The following is a 19,619-nucleotide window of genomic DNA, read 5'->3' as shown; positions in this document are numbered from 1 at the left end:
GAAGGGGAAGTGCCTTAAGTTTTTTGTGCCTTTTATGATGGTAAAAATGACATTATTTTTTCTTTTGGTATTTTTTTCTGTAAATAGAATGTGTCAGATTGCAGCCCCGTATGTAGAATTTTAAAAGTTACACATTTTTGAAAATAGCCAAAAGTTTGGGGAGTTTTCTGTGAACTAGTGGAAAATATATTCAGAAGTCCAGACATTTTCTCTTTGGAGGACTTAGAAGAGTTCTCAGCTAAGGAAGCAACCTTACTTGAGAACAAAGAGATTATTTCCCGTGTACTGGGACTTCTCAGACATTAAAAAAAAAAAAAACAAAAAAACAAACCAACAGCCCACACCACCAAGAAAAAAATCCCCACCAAAAAGCCCCTTTCTTATCCTGATAGAAACTTCTGCGTTTCTAAAGTAGTTCACAGACTTGAGCAACTTCCTTTCTGTATCCAAGAAACTTGGACTTTGATCCTTACTTTTTGGACTTTGTAATCCTTACTAATATAAAAAAATCCCCCTCTGAATCCATCAAAATAGAGTCTAGTACTGCAAGATGACTTATTTGAAAGAAATTTGATTTAATGAAGAATAAATAGAGTTGTTACGAGTTAATGTATCTGTCTTAGCCGTTGTAACTGTAGGTTACAGTTACAAAGCCGCAAGTGTTTGATTAGCAAAGCTGAAAAATGTCCATGTGCAAATGGATCTAGCAGTTGCAGGAGGGAAGTACATCTTGCCATGTACTTGGTATTAGATGCAGCTCTGGACCTTGCCCTCCTGACCACCAGTGTTGCAGAAAGAGGAATTATATGCCTGTGTGGCTGTTTGAAACCCAGGCAAAGCCGTGATCATAGTCATGCCTTTCAAGAGGCATGCATCCTGTTTGGAGATACACTTGACAAAGCTCAGCAAGACAGGACCGAACAAAAATAATCCCTGCTGGAGAACAAGACTGTCTTTCCTTTGATGGCCAGCAGCCAGATTCATGAGGTCACTTCCGGTCAGATGCAATATGAAGCAGGGCCGTGCCAGCAAGGTTATAAGGAATCTCATGCCACCAGTGAAGCGGATCTGCTAAACTGTGTTTGAGGTAAGGTCTTACCTCTTACACAAGAAACATGAAGTTTCTATAAACCACTAAATCCTGTCGGGCTATTGCAGTGGAGTACCGTGGCGAATTCAGCCAGGCTCTGCCAAAACCCCGCTACGTTTCTCCTTACTGGTGCTCGGATGCCAGGAAGTGCAATGAAAACATCTCTCAGCTTGCTGCCTGATACCTGTGCAGGAAATTCCTGTTCCCCTTCTTCAGGAACCCCCGTGTCTGTCATGTTTCCTATCAGCCAGTCTAAATGTTTTGGTGAAATACAGGAATTTGAAGATGAGGTGCTGAGAAATGTCATTGCACCCAATGAGCCATAGATATTTCCTCAGATTTGTTGTTTTGACAATTGTCCCTGTATACGAAATGCAAAAGGTAAGGCTTGGCATCATTAGTATGGGAACAGGTTATTTTCAATATCTGTTTTCATGAACTTTGTGGGTAGTGGTAGAGGTGAGCTAAGATGTTAGGCAAAATCTGGTGTAGCTTAGGTAAAAGTAACTAATGATAAGTACCATCTATTTGTCGAGCTAATACATTTAGTGTTTCCGTTTCCTCTTTTCAGGCACATTGCAAGGCACAATTTTCAGAAATGCCTTTCCCGATTAGGTACCTGAGCCTTGTACTTGCTTGGATTTTGGATATCTAAAACACCAACCTTCTTAAAATAATTGCTGAAATCCTTAGCAAGTCAGTGTTATTTTTCCTCCTGTGGCCCCTGGAGGCCTCAGAGATGCTTCTCCCCATTGATTCCCCAGGGAGCCCCAGCACTCCCTTTGGGGAGATGCGGTTCACTGGGCACCCGAGTCCTCAGGAGGACACATGGGGCACAGCACAGAAAGATGTCTTTCCAAGTTTTAAGACTGAAAGCTGCAGTAAAATAATGTAGTAAGTTCTATAACATACAATGGATGAACATTATAGCAGAAATTATCCTGAAGAAGAGACCTAAAGGTGATGAGCTTGTTATCTCTATAGATTTCTTACAGAGAATCTGAACATGTGTAAGAGTTGGTGTGGAAGAAAAGCTGTATCAAAATTCCACCATCATACCTTCTCTTTAGGCTACATGGTGCTTGCCTATGTGAATACATGGCAACCACTCATCAGAAAAGTTGCGGCATGCCTTTGGACACCAGTTGTTACAACAAAGTGGAAGAGACTTGAAAAGTTAGGATGAGGAAACTGAAATCAAATATACGTTTAAATGAAATAGCTGAAAATTACTTGTTTCACTCTGAACTTCCAAGAATGGAGCCTCAGGTCTTATTCCTTTGCTGTCAGGTGTGCTTCTTTAAGCTGAACTTGAAAAGATTCAGGTTTCTTGTATTGCCTGATAAATGGCGCAGCCACAGAATGCTGCAGGAGTAGGTATAATCCTGCATGTGGGCTGTGATGATACATCATTATTTTTTCAGTTTGCTTGAAGGGCTCTGTGGACGAGATACTCTAAAATGTATATTAGTTATAAAATTACTTGTATTACTTGTTTGACTGAATCTTTTGTCTGTAATTGGCCTTTAATTAAGGTTTACTGAAAACAAGATGAAAGACATAGTGATTATATTTTGCCCTTAAAAAGAATGCTCCAGCTATTGCTGTTGCTATTCTCCTGCCAACCCACATTCTCATCTGCTTTTCATCCTGTTTGAGCTAATTCTACAGCAAGTGCTGGCTGTATTCAAGAGCCTCCTATAACTTTATCAGCGTACCCAGTGTGTCAAGGCAAATCTAGAAAGAGAGCGGAGTGTATTTTCTCCTTATATGCCATTTGACAGAAAAATGTATTTAGTATTTTTTTTAAGTATGCTCTCCAACTGTGTCCATAGATTAATGATATTTTGTATCCTTCATGACCATCCTATGAGGCAAGAGCTTCTGGTTAAAATGGGAGAAGCATGAAATCTCTGTTAAAAATTCTTCTTCTGTCTGTTTCTTTTTTAGAATTCCTATTGCTAAATCAAAGAGAAGTAGCTGGGAGCTCTCTGTGCGTCTAGGAGATGGAATTTACCCAGTTGCAATTTCAAAGGATGGCACATCATTTTCTGTAAGTTCTGCTCATTTTCTAAGAAATTCAGTGTATTGAGTGTGTTGGGTTTGCGTGGCAAGGTTTTGGTAGCGGGGGGGCTACAGGGGTGGCTTCTGTGAGGAGCTGTTAGAAGCTCCCCCTGTGTCTGACAGAGCCAATGCCAGCCAGCTCTAAGATGGGCCCGCCGCTGGCCAAGGCTGAGCCCATCAGCGCCTCTGTGATAACATATTTAAGAAGAAGAAAAACACTTAGAGAGAGAGTTTTTGCAGCCAGAGAGAGGAGTGAGAAGATGTAAGAAACTCTGCAGACACCCAGGTCAGTGCAGATGGAGGGGGAGGAGGTGCTCCAGGCGCCGGAGCAGAGATCCCCCTGCAGCCTGTGGTGAAGACCATGGTGAGGCAGGCTGTCCCCCTGCAGCCCATTGAGGAAGGATGAGGGGGTGTAGAGATTCCACCTGCAGCCCATGGAGGACCCCACGCTGGAGCAGGTGGAGGCACCTGAAGGAGGCTGCGGCCCGTGGGAAGCCCACGCTGGAGCAGGCTCCTGGCCGGACCGGTGGACCCGTGAAGAGGGGAGCCCACGCCAGGGCAGGTTTGCTGGCAGGACTTGTGACCCCGTGGGGGACCCCACACTGGAGCAGTTTGCTCCTGAAGGTCTGCACCCCGTGAGAGGGACTCCATGCTGGAGCAGGGGAACGATGAGAGGAGTCCTCCCCCTGAGGATGAAGAAGCGGCAGAAACACCGTGAGATGAACTGACCGTAACCCCCATTCCCCGTCCCCCTGTGCTGCTAAGGGGGGGAAGGTTGAAGCCGGGAGTGAAGTTGAGCCCGGGAAGATGGGAGGGGTGGGGGGAGGTGTTTTAAGAGTTGATTTTATTTTCTCATTCCTCCACTCTGTTTTGCCTAGTAATAAATTAGATGAATTCCCTCTCTAAGTTCGGTCTGTTTTGCTCGTGATGATAATTAGTGAGTGATCTCTCCCTGTCCTTATCTCGACCTACAAGCGTTTCGTTATGCCTTTTCTCCCCTGTCTAGTGAATGAGGGGAGTGAGAGAGCGGCTCTGGTGGGCACCTGGCCCCCAGCCAGGCTCAACCCACCACATGAGTCAATATATATTATCCTTGACACCTACTACAATTCTCTATCTGTTCAGTGACCAAACATAGATATTTGTTTTTTCTTTTGTAGGCATTGCTGTGAATTGCAAAACAAGATTCTCTGTTAATTAAATAGTGCTAGTGTACAAAGAGTTTTCTCTGCTCATGCCTGTGGAACATTTTTGTATCTACTTGTTTATTAAATTAGTTTTCTAATTAACAACCTTGTTTAGTGTCTTGTTTAGAAATAAGGTCTTATGCTCCATTGTAGATATATGAGAGCAAGAAAATAAGTGCAGTGTTGACAAAAATTACATTTGCTTAAGTTAGTGATTAAAAAAATAAATCATAGAACCAAGCAAGTTGAATGCATAACCATACTGGAATGGAATTATTCAGTACCTCAGTGGTAAAACTGTATGTGGTCATAGTAAAATGTCAGTGTTTCAAGATGTTTCTAGGCCACTTCAGATGCGTGTGTATAAACAATTGTTTTTATAGATATTCTAAGATAATTACATAAGCACTTAATGTTGTCCGCATAAAAGGCAGAAAGAGAGACCATGACAGTAGAAGAATGGTAATGCTCTGTTCAGTAGCTCAGCTGTTCAGCAAAATAAAGCTAAGACACAAGCTACTTGGAGTACTGAGAAGGTAAATTTATAGAGAACCCTTTTTTAAGCCTGTTAATGGTAATTCCACAACCAAACCGAGATTTTTTTGAAAATATGCAGCTGACTTGCATAGTATCTGTTGACTCTTAAGCAAAAGTTTTCAAAAGGGTCTAAAGAAGTCAGTCAGTCTTAGAATCATTGAAAAGTAGGACTATGAGGAATCCCGGAAGTTCTCTAGTTTACCTCTGACAGCTGTTTACTTTTATAGAATCATAGAATCTCTTAGGTTGGAAAAGACTCTTAAGATCATGGAGTCCAACTGTAAACCTAACACTGCCAAGTCCACCACTAAACTATGTCCCTAAGCACCACATCTACACGTCTTTTAAATACCTCCAGGGATGGTGACTCCACCACTTCCCTGGGCAGCCTGTTCCAATGATTGACAACCCTTTCGGTGAAGAAATGTTTCCTAATATCCAACCTAAACCTCCCCTGGCACAACTTGAGGCCATTTCATCTTGTCCTATCGCTTGTCACTTGGGAGAAGAGACCAACACCCACCTGGCTACAACCTCCTTTCAGGCAGTTGTAGAGAGCGAGAAGGTCTCCCCTCAGCCTCCTTTTCTCCAGGCTAAACAACATCAGTTCCCTCAGCTGCTCCTCATCAGACTTGTGCTCCAGACCCTTCCCCAGCTTCGTTGCCCTTCTCTGGACATGCTCCAGCACCTCAATGTCCTTCTTGTAGGGAGGGACCCAAAACTGAATACAGGACTCGAGGTGTGGCCTCACCGGTGCTGAGTACAAGGAGCGTGTCTTCATTGCAGAAAATTCTGCAAGATCTGCTCTGTGACATTTTTTTATAGTCATGATGCTTATACCTATGTTGCATTCAGAATCGTGAGATTCCTTTCAGAAAGGACATTTAAATTAATATTTCATACAACAAAGACATTATTGTCTCAATGATTCACTTTTGCTTTGCTCTACTGAAATTTCAATATAAAAGACATTTTTAATTGAAACTGGTCGTGTTTTTAGGTGGTTATTTTCACTTACGTGAATCGAGGTAACAAAAAACTGAATTACTTTTTTTTTCTTCAATCTTTTTGTTGGCCTAGTTGGGGCAAGAAGATGCCTAACCAATATCCTTTCTAATATTGCCTTTACCTCTGTCACGCTGTATTTTACATATACTCCTGATGAATGTGAGAGTATGGAGAGCAGGGATACTTTCTGTTCCATGTGGATCACAGGCACACCATAAAAAGGATTTGGAGAGGATCAGTCGTTGTGGTTGGCACCTTTAAAAATTTTTTTTTGCAAGTGTACTACTTTAAGTGTGAAAGACGACGGTCATTTTAGTTGTAGTCTTTCTTTTAGAAAGAATTCCAGGTGGTCTTGAACAGCTGTTTACTCAGTACCTAATACATGATGTTGCTCTATGGCTGGGACACTCACCCCACTTGTGGAATGGTGCTTCAGGAGCGAATGTCTGCCTGCAGCTTTTTACTGAATTAAATTTATATAATGGCCCTAACAGGCATCCTGTGAAGTTGGATGCACCCATTGCTCAAACAACAAAACATCTCCACCAGATTTAGAGTTGGACTGGTGCGGGTTGGTGTGACAGAGCCCTTCGCGGGAGTGGTGGTTGCTCCAGCCTTGCCCCCTTTCTGTTGCAGTGCTGCTGACAGTGGTCAGCCTGGAGCTGCTGGCTGCTGTGAGGAAGACACAGGGGGGCTGCTGGTCGCTGTGCGTGTTGCATAGACCCTTTCTGCTGTGAGCGCAGAAATCTAATTCCCATAGCTGGACGTCCCCAAACTAGGGGTTTGGTTTAGCACAGTTAATTACACAGGCCTGCACCTGTGTGCATGCATGCATGCATATGTATTTTTTGAGTGATTTACTTCGGTTTCGTTTAGTTATCTAGGCTCTTGCTTATACTTGCTTAGTTAAATTCAGTAAAGATATATCTTTAAATAAGCCAGGGGAAAGTTCACAGACAGAGGAGGCCTAAGCATCCTTTCATACTTTTGTGTCTCGATTGTGAAGGCAACTGAACATACAAGCTTGTCTGTGGGTCAGTCCTGGATTCCACTTGCAGGCTGAGCTGTGTTGTAAACTGCACTGTGTATCTCCAGGAGGTACGAAATCTGAGAAAGGGTGCCGAACACGTAATGCTATTGCTGCTGATGTATCATTTTAACATACAGAAAATACCTATAACCACGGTCCAAACCTGTTTCAGTTTAAATGGGACTGCTACACAGTTCTGGTGTCTTGCAGCAGTGCGAGCATTACAGCTGATGTAAGCCCAGTTTAACAAAGCATATATGGAGTCTGACTTCTGGTCCTTCAATTTGTTTCTCATACTCGAACACCTCCAACATAATCGAGTAGCTGGTCTGGCAAGAATGAGTAGTTGAGCATGACCTTATTTTTGTTGCTTTTTTTGGTAAATTCCTTTATCTTTCAAAAAGTTGCTTGGACCCCCCTTTGCTGTTTTTCCTTAGCAGGGAAAGCACAGAGGGATTTAGCAGCATGAATCCCATCAGGGTGGGGAAGGGAACAATACTGCGTCCCTGTGGTATGTTACTGCTGTTCCCTCTCACTGCTTGGTAAGGAGAGGGGAGCACCCCAGGTTGGGCCAGAGGGATTGGCGACAGCAGGTTTTGCATTCTGATCTACCCTAACCAAGCGTATATACTTGGGGAGAGATAATTCCTTATTCATTTCTATCTGGAAAATTTCTTAGCTGGTGAAATAAATCACAGTAGGTAGACTTCTCTATGACCAGAGGTCTGTCTCATTTAAACCTGAAGGTGTAATGTAGTAAAACTAACTCCTGAGCTTGGGTTTGTAAAAAAGCAGGTAACTATTTTTGAATACTAGGGTTGTTTAGAGTTGCACTTATTTTTCATTGTTACTGGATAAATAGCAGAAGGCATGTTATTCTTTATTAATACTTTTCTTTCTTTTTGCTGGGATTCTTGTGTGATTGTGCTGCAGACACGAGAATATAGTAAAGACAGCGCAATCTAAAATCTTCTGAATTATTATTCAAAGCTTTACAATGGAAAAACAATTGCCTTAAAACTTCAAAGGAGAAAAGTCAGACTAGGAACGAGAAATCTTGTTTCTGATCAGGAGGTATAACATACCATCAGAAAAAATGGGGAAATTCAAAGCCTTCTTTATTAAAACTTTGCTGTCAGAAACACAAGCCTCACTTTTTGAACTTCTGCATTTACTTTTTGCGATTAAATTGGTGTGACACAGGCTCCTGACTTTGTGGGTTGTGTCCCCTTGTGGCATGTGACAAAGATAGCTGAATCTGTGGTGCAGTTAGATAGCCCAGTGGGAGGGCCACCTTCGCATTCCCCTTCAGAAGTTTGCTCCCGCTGCAAACTGTGCATTGCAGCAGCAGCGTTTGCATCCTGATTTACTTTGTTTACCACTGGGACTCTTCCAACAGTGACTCCTTTCTTTTTTCCTTAACTCTTCTACTCTTGCCAGCCGAAACCTCGCCACCTCACAGTGTGCAGTGCTTTGCTCTCTGTGCAGGGAGTGCGAGCAGCAGGCTTCTCCATGGATCCCGCTGTTCGCGAGCAGATCATTCGTCAGCATCTCGGTCTATGGGTCATCTGTGGTTTTCTTCCTTTATCATGAGAATCTTAATGAATCGTGCAGTGTTAACAGCTCTTTGCTGCTCTTTATTTTTCAGGATTTTGAGTTTTGTAACCATCTGTTTTTAACCACTTCATTTGTAATAGAGGTCCTTGATGCAAGCTGGGTTTAGACCGCTTCAGAGTCCTTGCTTCCCCAAACTGAAGGACTTAAAAGATAAGTGGTCAAGTGTGAGCAATACTGTGTGCCTGATGCAGTGCAAACAAAAATACCATTTTCTTGTTTCCAGTAGAGGTTAGACAATTTTTGTGAATCCTAATTTGATTTTTTTTTCTTTTAAAATAGAAGTAGCTCTGTTATTGTTCTGGGGCCAGCAGCATATATGCTGATACTTGAGTTTGTGTAAAATTAGCATACTAGACTTTTCAGAACAAACGCTTTCTCAATTAAGAGATTCTAATGACCTGACTTGAGAATGAAAATTCAGCAACTTTAGTGAGATCTGCTTGCTTGTGTACCAAGAACTCACCAACTAAATTAATGTAGATGTCATTTATTCTTTTTTTCTTTGTTTTTTGTCCTATATATTAATTGTTAGAAGAATCTTTAAGCTAACTGCTTGTCTTATATATCCATTTAGTTCTCTGGAGGACAGATGGTCAGATTGTGGGCTTTGATTAGTATTCTTATGCTTACAATTTTTCCTCTCATCAATGGAGTTAAAGATCTTAACAATCATGATTAATGCTAAAATAGAATTTGAAGGAAGAATATCCTCCTTTACGTGCGACTAATGTAAAAGAGTAACAAACAGCGAAGCATCCTGCCACCAAACTCTGGAATTTTTTAGTTCAGTTTCAGACAAGAATCTTTTTCATCTTGCCATTTTTGGTTGCCAGTCTGGCTATGAAATGTGTTTATTTTATAATTTCATTGATAAAAAACTTGATCCAGTTTGGCTCATGAAGGTTGGAGTCTGTTCTTTCTTTACAAAGCTTGAGTGTTCTGCAGAGTACCAAAGGGTGAGAGAGACAAAAGCAAATGGGAACCTACATAGAATCATAGAATGGTTTGGGTTGGAAGTGACTTTAAAGATCATCTAGTTCCAACCCCCCGGCCATGGGCAGGGACACCCTCCACTTGACCAGGTTGCCAAAAGCCCCATCCAACCTGGCCTTGAACACTTCCAGGGAGGGGGCGTCCACAGCTTCTCTGGGCAACCTGTTCCAGTGTCTTGCCACTCTCATCATAAACAATTTCTTCCTAATATCTAATCTAAATCTACCCTCTTTTAGTTTAAACCCATTACTCTTGTCCTGTCACTCCATGCCCTTGTAAACAGTCCCTCTCCAGCTTTCCTGTAGGCCCCTTCAGGTACTGGAAGGCTGCTGTAAAGTCTCCCTGGAGCCTTCTCTTCTCCAGGCTGACCAACCCCAATGCTCTCAGCCTGTGTTGATCAGAGGGCTGGAGCGCCTCTCCTATGATCTTCATGAATGAGCAAACCTGGCAGCTGTGTGGTTTCCTTGCACCATATCAAATTGACCCTTCAAAGCCAGATGTCAACCACTAAGGACGCTCTGGATCCATGGGATGGTGGCTTTGTTGCCTATTTGCAGATTTCCTGCTCCTGACTGCTCAGAGCCAGCGTAGAGTCCCTTTGCTAATGGTGTGCTGGATGGGAGCTGCCCTCCCCAGCCACATTGTGAGCAGACCCTTAGCCACCAGTGTGTTAGGACTTTGGTCTCTCAGACAGCCATGAACCAACCTTCTCCAATGTGGATACATTTCATATAGGTAATACACTTAGAATGTATAATACGAATAATAACAACAAAGAGTGTAAGTAGCCTAAGTGAGGGGGAACATAAATACATTGGACCAGGTATACAATAATAAAGTTCAATTTATTGGATCCACTACCGTATAATTTTAATTCCACAAAAGAATGAAAGATAAGTAATTACATGACTGTAGTGCAATCTTTTCAGTGCTATAACCCGCCCTCCTTACTTCTTTCAATATTCTACAGTTTTATGTTTCTTTTATGAATGTCACTTGAATTAGACAACTAAAGAATGGTTTGTGTTAATATCTTTGTGGTAGAGGAGGTGGTAGGTAAGGGATGGGTCATTTTGATTTTTGTCTGTCTCTGGTTTCACAAAAGCAATGGATGAATCCAAAGGCTCAAATGATGAATACCAGCAGTAAATAATTACACTTTGGGAGATAGTCTTGTTTCTTTTTGTTTGAAGTTTGTTGCTCTATCTGTAGATGGAAGACCTAATTTTAGTTCAACAAGGAATTTGTAGCTGTATTTTATGCAATAAACTGCATTCTTGAAAACCTTTTTGGCATAATCCGTTTTCTGATTCCTTGCTATAGTATAGGAATCCTCTGTCTTGAGAATTTTTTATTGCTGATTTGCATAATTTCTTTGCAAGTAATTGTTGTTACTTTCCTTTTTCATGTTTGAAAACAGCCTTTTCTGTTACGGTTGTTCTTCTCTGTAGTAGATGCATACCTTCCCAGACTACTTATCCTCATCTTCTCAACTGTTCAGTTGAGAAAGAATTTCCAGATGTTTTCAGTTATAAAGTAGCTTCTTATCATTGAAGTTGTGGTGAAAGAAAGTTGTTTGGTTTTTTTTTAAAGTGTAAGGTGAAATAGTTCACAAGTTACTTTGAGCAAATGGAAATTTGATATATTTCCAGAGGGACCTGTATAGGTCAAATGCTGAATAAGAGGAGAGAAAGCTTAATTACTTTTTTCAGATTACTACGAGAACGGACTACCATTTTCACAAAATATTGGATCACTTCCTAAATTCAAATTAGGAAGTACAGACATGAAATCTCTACGACAAATTTGTGAAGCTTGTTCAGCCCACTGAGAAAATGATTAATGAATGTTTTTAGTAATTTTTAGGAAGAAGCAATGTTTTTTCTCCTATCTCTTTCATGAGAAGTAAAGAATTTATTAGACATCTGTGTAGGTGGAAAATTGGCCTTTCTACCTTTTAATACTTGCAAGAGAAAACCTATTGCATAGTACATAAATGAGAGCATAAAAATATAAATCTAAGGCATTACTGTCGTTATTTGAATACATCCTGTATCGTCGGCACAGAGTAGATAAGTAGTTGTCTCTATGCTTTAGTTTAGTTAGTGAATTCATGTATATCTATTATGATTAAGCTTTGACTTCAAATTAAAATGTAATAAACATTTAATTAGGAGAACTCTGCTGTATTCATTTGCTGTAAATTTTATGACTGAGGGGTAAGTTGATTTTAAAATTATATCAGGAAAGGTTTTCTTTGTTTTGTAAATTCTCTTCAGGGGGAGCAAAAAATGCTAAAGAAGAAATATCACCCCAAAACCAAACTAGATGCAGATGAAGTATGCAAAGCATCAAGCGTAAAAAGGAATAGCATAATGTAAAATTAGAGCAATGATACAGAAAGTTGCTTTAAGCAAACTTAGTCCACATTTAATTCCTTAAACACAAACATGAATGGAGCGGGATCATAATTCAGTGCATATTAAGTTCTGTCTTTCAAGTAGTCCATGTAGAATAACAACATTGCCCAGCCCTATGAGTATAAAATTAATAATCTTAAGAGAATTGATAAAATACCAGAATTATTATTATTTTACATTTCTGGTATGCTTCAGGTACATAATATATAGCTAATTGGTCATATAAAAGAAATACGAGGGCTGTATTAATAGGGATGAAAAGCAAATACCTATAGGAATTAAAACAATAAGAGAGGTAGCCAGTAGAGATACAAATTAATATATACCCATAGGAGCAGCAAATGAAGATTTTTTTTTTTTGGTAGTCTAGTTCTAAATATATATATATAATTATATATCAGAATGTTGTTATCTGTATGGAATAGAATATAGTTATTCCAATTCCTGTCTTAGTGTGAATGAAGGGAAAGTGCATCTTTAAAGGCATGGGTTGAGGGGGTAGATCAATTAGATAATCCTTAACAGCTGTAAGCAGAAAACTTTTCCTGCCTTTTTCCAGGTGGTTTATATTTTACTTGTAGAGTAGCACACAAATTCTGCATTGCAGTACACGTGCAGTTGTGCAAACAAAACTCTTCATTACCAAGTTCTGTAGTTTATATACCTATAGAACTATGGTTCTAGAGGTTGCGTACCTCCTTTTACTCTTTTAATTCAGGTCCAAATCCAGAGCATTTTCTGTTTGTAAGAATTATGTAGTTCGTGTCATGGCATTTTAATGCGGTATGCATAAGCTAGCCCTGTGGCAACAGCAGAACCTGTGATTTCCACCCTTGCAAAGCACTAGTTATCACAGACTCGCAGCTTGGCAGGGATTGGAAGGGACCTCTGGAGGTCATATCTAGTCCAACCCCCCTGCTAGAGCAGGATCACCCAGAGCAGGTTGCACAGCGTTGCATCCAGGTGGGTTTTGAATGTCTCCAGAGAAGGAGAGTCCACAACCTCTCTGGGCAGCCTGTTCCACCCTCACAGTGAAGTTTTTTCTCATATTGAGATGGAACTTCCTGTGTTCCAGTTTGTGCCCATTGCCCCCTGTCCTGTCACTGGGCACCACTGAAAAGAATCTGGCCCCTTCCTCTTGACACCCACCCTTTAGATATTTGTAAGCGTTGATGAGATGGCTCACTGGGCTCTAGTAGTGCTGCTACTTGTTGACCGATTCTCTGGCTTTACGGATCCTGCATTCCTTTCTGTACAGTGGCAGATTTACTGGAAGGTTAGAGGCTGTCCCATCCTATCCTGGTGGAGTGGGGACAGTTTTGCTTGAGAGGCAAACACTGTGCACTTGAACCCTTCAATCTGAGGGGAGCATTGATCTTTGTGTTCTGAGTCTGTGGGCAAGTGCTTTAATTGCTAGGTTTCTGTGGCTGCTGATGTTGTGGTTTTTAAATGAATGTGGCCTTGGCCTCAGTATCTCGTTGAGAACTCAGTGTTTCTGGTGTGCATTTCCACTCTGATGCATTGAGTCTCACAGAGAATTTAGATGCTGGGACATGTTAGATGAGATAGAGGTAAAAATGCTTAGGTAAATATTAAGTATACCTGTATAATATTTGTATTTACTTGTGTTAGGTTTGCTTGCATACTAAGCAAAAACAGAAGCAGAGTGTGTCTGGATTGCATGTTTTTTTAAATACTGTGCCAGTTTAGCGGTAAGTATGTGTAAGGGACTGGTATGGTTGGTGTGTGTTTGATTTGTAAAGAGAGATTGTTGGCCTGGGTTTTATGTCTCAGATTAGTTTATTCACACAGTACTCCATAAGCATATAGAGCAAATATCTACAAGGTTGAGAAATAAAAATGACATGAAAAGTAAAGAATTAGTTGTGTTGTTTTAAATACACTCTCCCCTGTACGTCAGGGCAGTGTAATAGCTTGGTTATAGTAGATTTTTGAGATTTGTAGTTCTGCTACAAAACTCACAGTAACATATGGTCTGGTACTGCTGTGTAGCCTACAAGAAATGTTTAAAAACAAAATGCAATGAAAGGTCTGAAATGCTAAAATGTAAAATATTTTAAAAGCCAGCATGGTCGGTTTGGATACTTATTTTCCTTGTGTTAGAATCAGGCTTCTCGTCATTGTTTTAAAGCATAGTTCTTAGAAGGCAGAGAAGGAGCAAGGTTTTTACAATGATTAATTCTCAATTACCTAATGAAGAGTTTTGCCCACACAGGTGGCTTCATAGGATGAAGTCCTGTGGTATGAAAATGGACACTGTGTTCTGCCATGATCCAATGATTCCAAGAATTCCAGTGAACAATAAACTGAAATATCCATAATGATACAGAGCAATAACATACCATTGTTTCTGGCATAACAGCATTTAATGTCACCCTTCCAGTCCTTTTGTGGTCTTTTGGTGTAAGACTGAAAACTCCTCGGGGCATGGGTGTTTGCAATTCATTTGCGTACCATGCACACTTCAGATCCTGCACCACAATATTCATATCATTATTTTCTGGTTTCTGAAAACAATGTTTACATGAACATCACTTGGATGCTTTTCTTTACCATTGATTTTGCATCCAACAAAACTGGAAAGAAAAAGCCCAGCCAACTTCTCCCTGCCCTCAAAAACAACTTCCCACCCCCCCATCCCAAATTTGTAGAATGAATAGATTAAAAAATGTTGTGAGCTCCTCCTGCTGGTTCAGCAGTAGCAGTAGTTACAATTAAAAGCATGCTAATGTAATGTTAAGAGCCTGGTTTATTACCACAAAAGCCATAGTTAACTCTGCAGCTCCTGGATGGCGTTTCATCTTTAATTCTGTTCTCTGAGCAAATCTCAGCACATTTACTATTCAGTATGACACTCGACTTTGGGATCTCTTGATGCTTTAGCATAGGGGGGAACTATAAGGTCGTTGCTGCTTTGAGTTGCTTTCTTAGCTCTAAATTTCTTTGCTGCTTTTTTCCCCCTCTTTAATTTAATTTTTAAGTAAGCCAGACTATTAACATTACTTTAATGTAGCTTTTGTGGCTTATAAAAAATAATGCTGCTGTAGTGGATAGATGTGTGTCAGCTGTGACTAAATGTTTTGATGTAGTCTTCTCAAAAGATAGACTAGAAGAGCTTTCCTTTGAAATATGTGAAGCAGTTTTAGACACAGCTTCTCAGATGGATCTAATTAGTCTTTCATACGGACTGGAAGTCCGTTTGTTGCAGCTGAATTCTCATTTCATTCACCCATAACTAGAAACACCTCGCTTCAAACGTGTTTCTTCAAAGAAAGAAGGGTTTAGGGTTCCATGTTTTACTGCTTTTTGATGTTGGTTTCCCTTTAACTGAGAAGACCTTATGTTTATACAACTGTTATTATTAAGAAAACATAGCTTTGTTCATGAGAGTTCATTTGGTATCAGTGTTGGCTATTGGTAGAAGTCAGAGATCTGTGGAATAGATCTTGCTATACGAGACTAGTGGGACAGCTGTACGTCTGGTTATTAAGCTCATTGTAAGGAAGATTTGAATGCAGGCAGGATGTTCTAATAAAACCAGGGAACCTGGGTTGTACGAGGAGGAAAATGAAGATTAGAGGTACAAATGATCAGGCTCATCAATGGATAGCATTCCCATTTATTATTTGTATACAGTAGGCACCAAAGAGGCATTGCACTCTGTACTGTTCACCCTTTAAGATATGTTTACGTGGCACAGTTTAGTACAGTACAAAGGAACCTCTGCTGGCTAACCTAGTTTGGGCAGTGCTGCATTAATGCTGCTGTACTGCTCCTTGCTGAACTAACTTGTTCAGAGCTGGCACGCACCTCTCCACATGACACTGCGTTGTGCCATGTTGTGACACCTCTACAACAAAGTGTATCACAAAAGTTGTAGTGGTAGGCGTCTGATTGATCAGCGTAAAATATTCAGTGAAACTCGGATACTGTTGTGGTTGATACTTAAGGAAAATGAGTGGAAGGAAGGCAAGGTGACAGATGCTCTGCCTGTGTCTATTCCCCACTGGCTGCTTTGCAGTCATGATCTTCTTTAGAGTAAGGGAAATCAGTTTGTAGACACAGGCTGATTGTGCTGGCTCTGCTTCTCTGCTCCCCAGCAATGTGGCTGAGGTGGTTTTGCCTCTGGCGGTTGCCATTCACCTCTTCTCTTCCTTGTCAAAGGAAGGGCAGTCCTGCCCAGCCTTCTCAGATGGTGGCACCTAGGACATGATAGGAGAGGAGACGGTCTCTTAGGTGCATGAAGAAACTCAAGATCCCTGCAGCACTGGCTGCTCAGGTAGCTGTGTAATGTCTTGGTGGCATGATGGGCTGTGAGCAGTCTGGTGTTAGCGGAACTGGCTGGTCTGCAGGGTTGTCTTTCATGTCCTCGTTACTTGTCCACATCAGTAACTACAGCAAACTTGCATGTCTGCTAGGAAACTCTTACTGCAGTATTTCTTCCTGCCCCTGGCTTCACCCAGTCGTTTCCTCCATTTGCCTCTCACCGTGTCACCCTCCTTTCTTACATCCTCTGCTTGTCCGCAGGCAGCTTCAAATTCCCAGTTTGTCCTGCCAGAAGCAGGTCTGGGTCTGCTGTGCAGTCCCTCCCATACAGGTTGGCCAGCCCAGCTGCTGTGTGACAACCAAATTGTCCTTGTCTGTCCAAGAGTTGAATGGTGGCACTCATTTTGTTCTCTGTGCAGCTTCTCATTTTCATAAAACTTAAAAGGATTTTAATATATTTGGTTAATACTGACCGGTCAGTGGGCTCAAAAGTTAAGTGTGTGATGGAGATTTAGAAGAGGGACTCACAAATAAACAGTGCATTTTTTTAACTACTTTTTTCCTTCCAAGATAAAGGTACTGTTATTGAAAGGGTTAAAGAAAGAACAAGGTTGTTCTGAATGCAAGAGGAGGGAAATTATTTTAAATTATTAAAAATGAGTTGCATCACTGTCTGTGGCTCATATAAAGAACAAAAAAAAGGAACCTGATTTAAGTAGTCATAACCTACTGCCAATGGTTTATTTCATTTTCCAGAGAAAACCTACAGATCTCAAGGACATACAATAAATTGAAATCAACTGGAAACCAAAATAGACCTATAGCTCCACAATGCTAGAATTATTTCAGGTAATATGGTATGCACCAGTCTTTATTTCAAAGACTGTTGCAGTTCCAAAATCACTCAGCTTTAAGGAATGCCAGATGTCAGGTGTGCATTTTGCCGTAGTGTTAACTATGTGACTGAATGCAGAATCCCTTCGCTGTTTGGTACGTTCTATAGGCCAGCTCTGAGTGTTTTCCCATAGTTTGTGTAGTGATGGGACTGTTGTCTATAGACCTCTGTTTCATTTGTTGGGGAAATGAAATGAGAGGCAACGTATGAGGGGAGGGTAAGGAAGGGCAGCTCAATCTTGTGGTTAATGGGACTGTGTGCTGACTTCTATCTCTGCCTCTGCCAAAATCTTTCAGAGGTGCTAGCCAAATCTTTGAAACCATACTTTCTATAAATGCAATCGCTTTTGTATGCTCTTCACTCTCTGGGCCTCAGACTTCGCACTAGAATCGGTCATGGAAATGCTGAATACTTACAGCTGCCGGGGAAATCACTGCTGTCAGAACATTTAAACTTACCAAGCAAAGTACTCTGCAATCTCGGGTTTCATGTGCATCATCTGCTGAGTAGGGTCTTTTTAAACTGTAATCTCTTGATGCCTCACCTCTACTAAATGGTGGGAGATGATGGGAATGTGGTGAAAATAAACTGATGTTTCTCTAATGTTAGAGAGTGAAATACTAAGGGAGACATGAAAACTATGATGAAAGTAATACTTCTGTCTTTGGACTAGGACTTGAGTAGCATGCAGTAAGCCTACCTGAACAATTTGGAGACTCATTTCATTGAGCATTGTTCAGTAACATGTCCACAGCATTTCAATCTGTTTAAAATATGTATATAAAGGAGACAAAGCCAGGTAGTGCTTCATATCTCAAATTTTGTCAGTTCTTGATATTCGCATTCACATAAAGTTGTATCTGAATTTAGCAGCGCTGTGTGAGAGAGAGAACTCCCTATGTTGTTATGTAATAGTTCGTTCTTTACCCCCCCATCCCCCCGCCATTTGCTGATGCTCTGAGGATTTGTTAGCTGGGTTGGATCCATTAAGGTCATTGCATGGACCTCTGCAGTGAGCTGAGAGTGTAATTGCTGGTATTACTGCCATTTTCTGTGCAGCACAGTAATAAAAATGAACAGTGAAGGCCAAGAATTTGAGTTTTATTCCAGACTCCATTTCTAAAGGGTGGTCAGGCACTCAAAGGTTGTGCCTTCCACGTGTTTGCTGATTTTTGCACACTGCTACTACTGTGTCATTTTTCAAGTCCTCCCTCTTCCCAGCGTGTCTCTTTGTTCTGGTTTCATTCTTCTGGCTAGTCCTAGTTTCCACTCTTCAGTCTTCTTACCTGGTCTGTGCTCATTGTCTGGCCAGTCCGAGTGTCCCCTTTGGACTTCCACATAGCGATCAGTCTTGCTTCTCTTCTACAGGACCTTCTCCCATGAAGCTGTGCGCTGCTCCACAGGCCTCCAGGCTTTCATCCATGCATTGGTTCTCATTTCCATTTTCCTTTCCCAGGGCCTCAGCATTGTTTTTGCTAGTCCTATTTCTTCTACCTTAGTATTTGTCTGGCTAGTCCTTTTTATAAGACTACTCTCTTACTCCTTAGATAGTTCTCTCTTTTCCTTCATCCTATGCTTCTAGCCCATTCTTACTTGCACAATCAGTGCATGCTTCCATCTCTTCCATTCTCTGAACTAGGTTTCATATGTTTCTGTTACCACTTCCATTTCCTTTCTCCATTTTTTGTCGTCTTGCTCAGTGAGTCCCCTACACCTTACTAGTTGTTCCACACTTTCCATCTTTTCTGCACCTCCTTCACTGACACTTCCAATCTTTATTCCAGTCTGCTTTCTGCAGTCACAGGGCCCTCAGTGTCCTGTTTTTGTTGCTTGTGGGTTGTTTATACTGCTGCTTCTTCCTTTGGTGCTCTGCCCTCACAGGGGTAAGCACTGAAACCACAGAGGTGACAATCTTATTAGGTTTATACTTGACCTGGTATTCTGTAATTCAGAACCACAATTTCAGGGGAAGCCATGTTCAGCCCTGGGCTGGTTCATGTTAAATACAAGTGTCTTCTAGAAATGTAGCTGTGAAGTGTGGTGATCTACAGATATAGATAGGATTTGTTTTCTGAAATGCATAGAACTCATCCAAAGTTATACAGTTTACAGGAGGATGGTACAGGTGCATTCCAACAGTTTGACTTCCCAGGCAGATTTTCAAGCCTCTGTTCCAAATCTTAAATGAGATGGTGTGGCCTTTCATAGAAAAGTCAATAGAATGTAATATGGCCAAAAATGTAGTCTTGTTCTGTGTCAGAAATGGCTGCATATTTCTCTTGAAATTTCCCCTTTCTGAAATCACTTCTAAATGACTGTTCATCCTAAATAGAGTTCGTCTGAGTTGTAAGAAACTGAAAATACAGTGTGATGATGGGAGGAGTTGGACAACTTTGGCACTAAGGCTCTTCCCTTCCCCTTCATGCCGTAGCTCCGTGTCCCAGACCCTTGCCTTTTGGCAGGCTCTTCCTCTGCTCCTCCCATGCTCCTT

General features: G+C 41.2%; 1 protein-coding gene across 4 annotated transcripts in view; it reads left to right on the top strand.

Annotated features, from left to right (window-relative positions):
* The window catches only part of PCCA (propionyl-CoA carboxylase subunit alpha), a 299,061-nt gene that overhangs the window by 178,480 nt on the left and 100,962 nt on the right, over positions 1-19,619 (top strand). For 3 of the 4 annotated variants that reach the window (XM_054821090.1, XM_054821100.1, XM_054821117.1), the window contains exon 19: positions 3,041-3,143. In XM_054821090.1, coding sequence (XP_054677065.1) covers positions 3,041-3,143 — 103 coding nt within the window. Of the gene's footprint in view, positions 1-3,040; positions 3,144-3,277; positions 4,444-19,619 lie in introns of those variants that run through there. The other variant, XM_054821109.1, reaches the window with a different exon arrangement.

The sequence above is a fragment of the Grus americana genome, chromosome 1, assembly GCF_028858705.1.
Source record: "Grus americana isolate bGruAme1 chromosome 1, bGruAme1.mat, whole genome shotgun sequence".
In the NCBI taxonomy this organism is placed as follows: domain Eukaryota; kingdom Metazoa; phylum Chordata; class Aves; order Gruiformes; family Gruidae; genus Grus; species Grus americana.
Note: the sequence above shows the minus strand (reverse complement) of the source record. Positions and strands in the feature narration are given on the sequence as shown.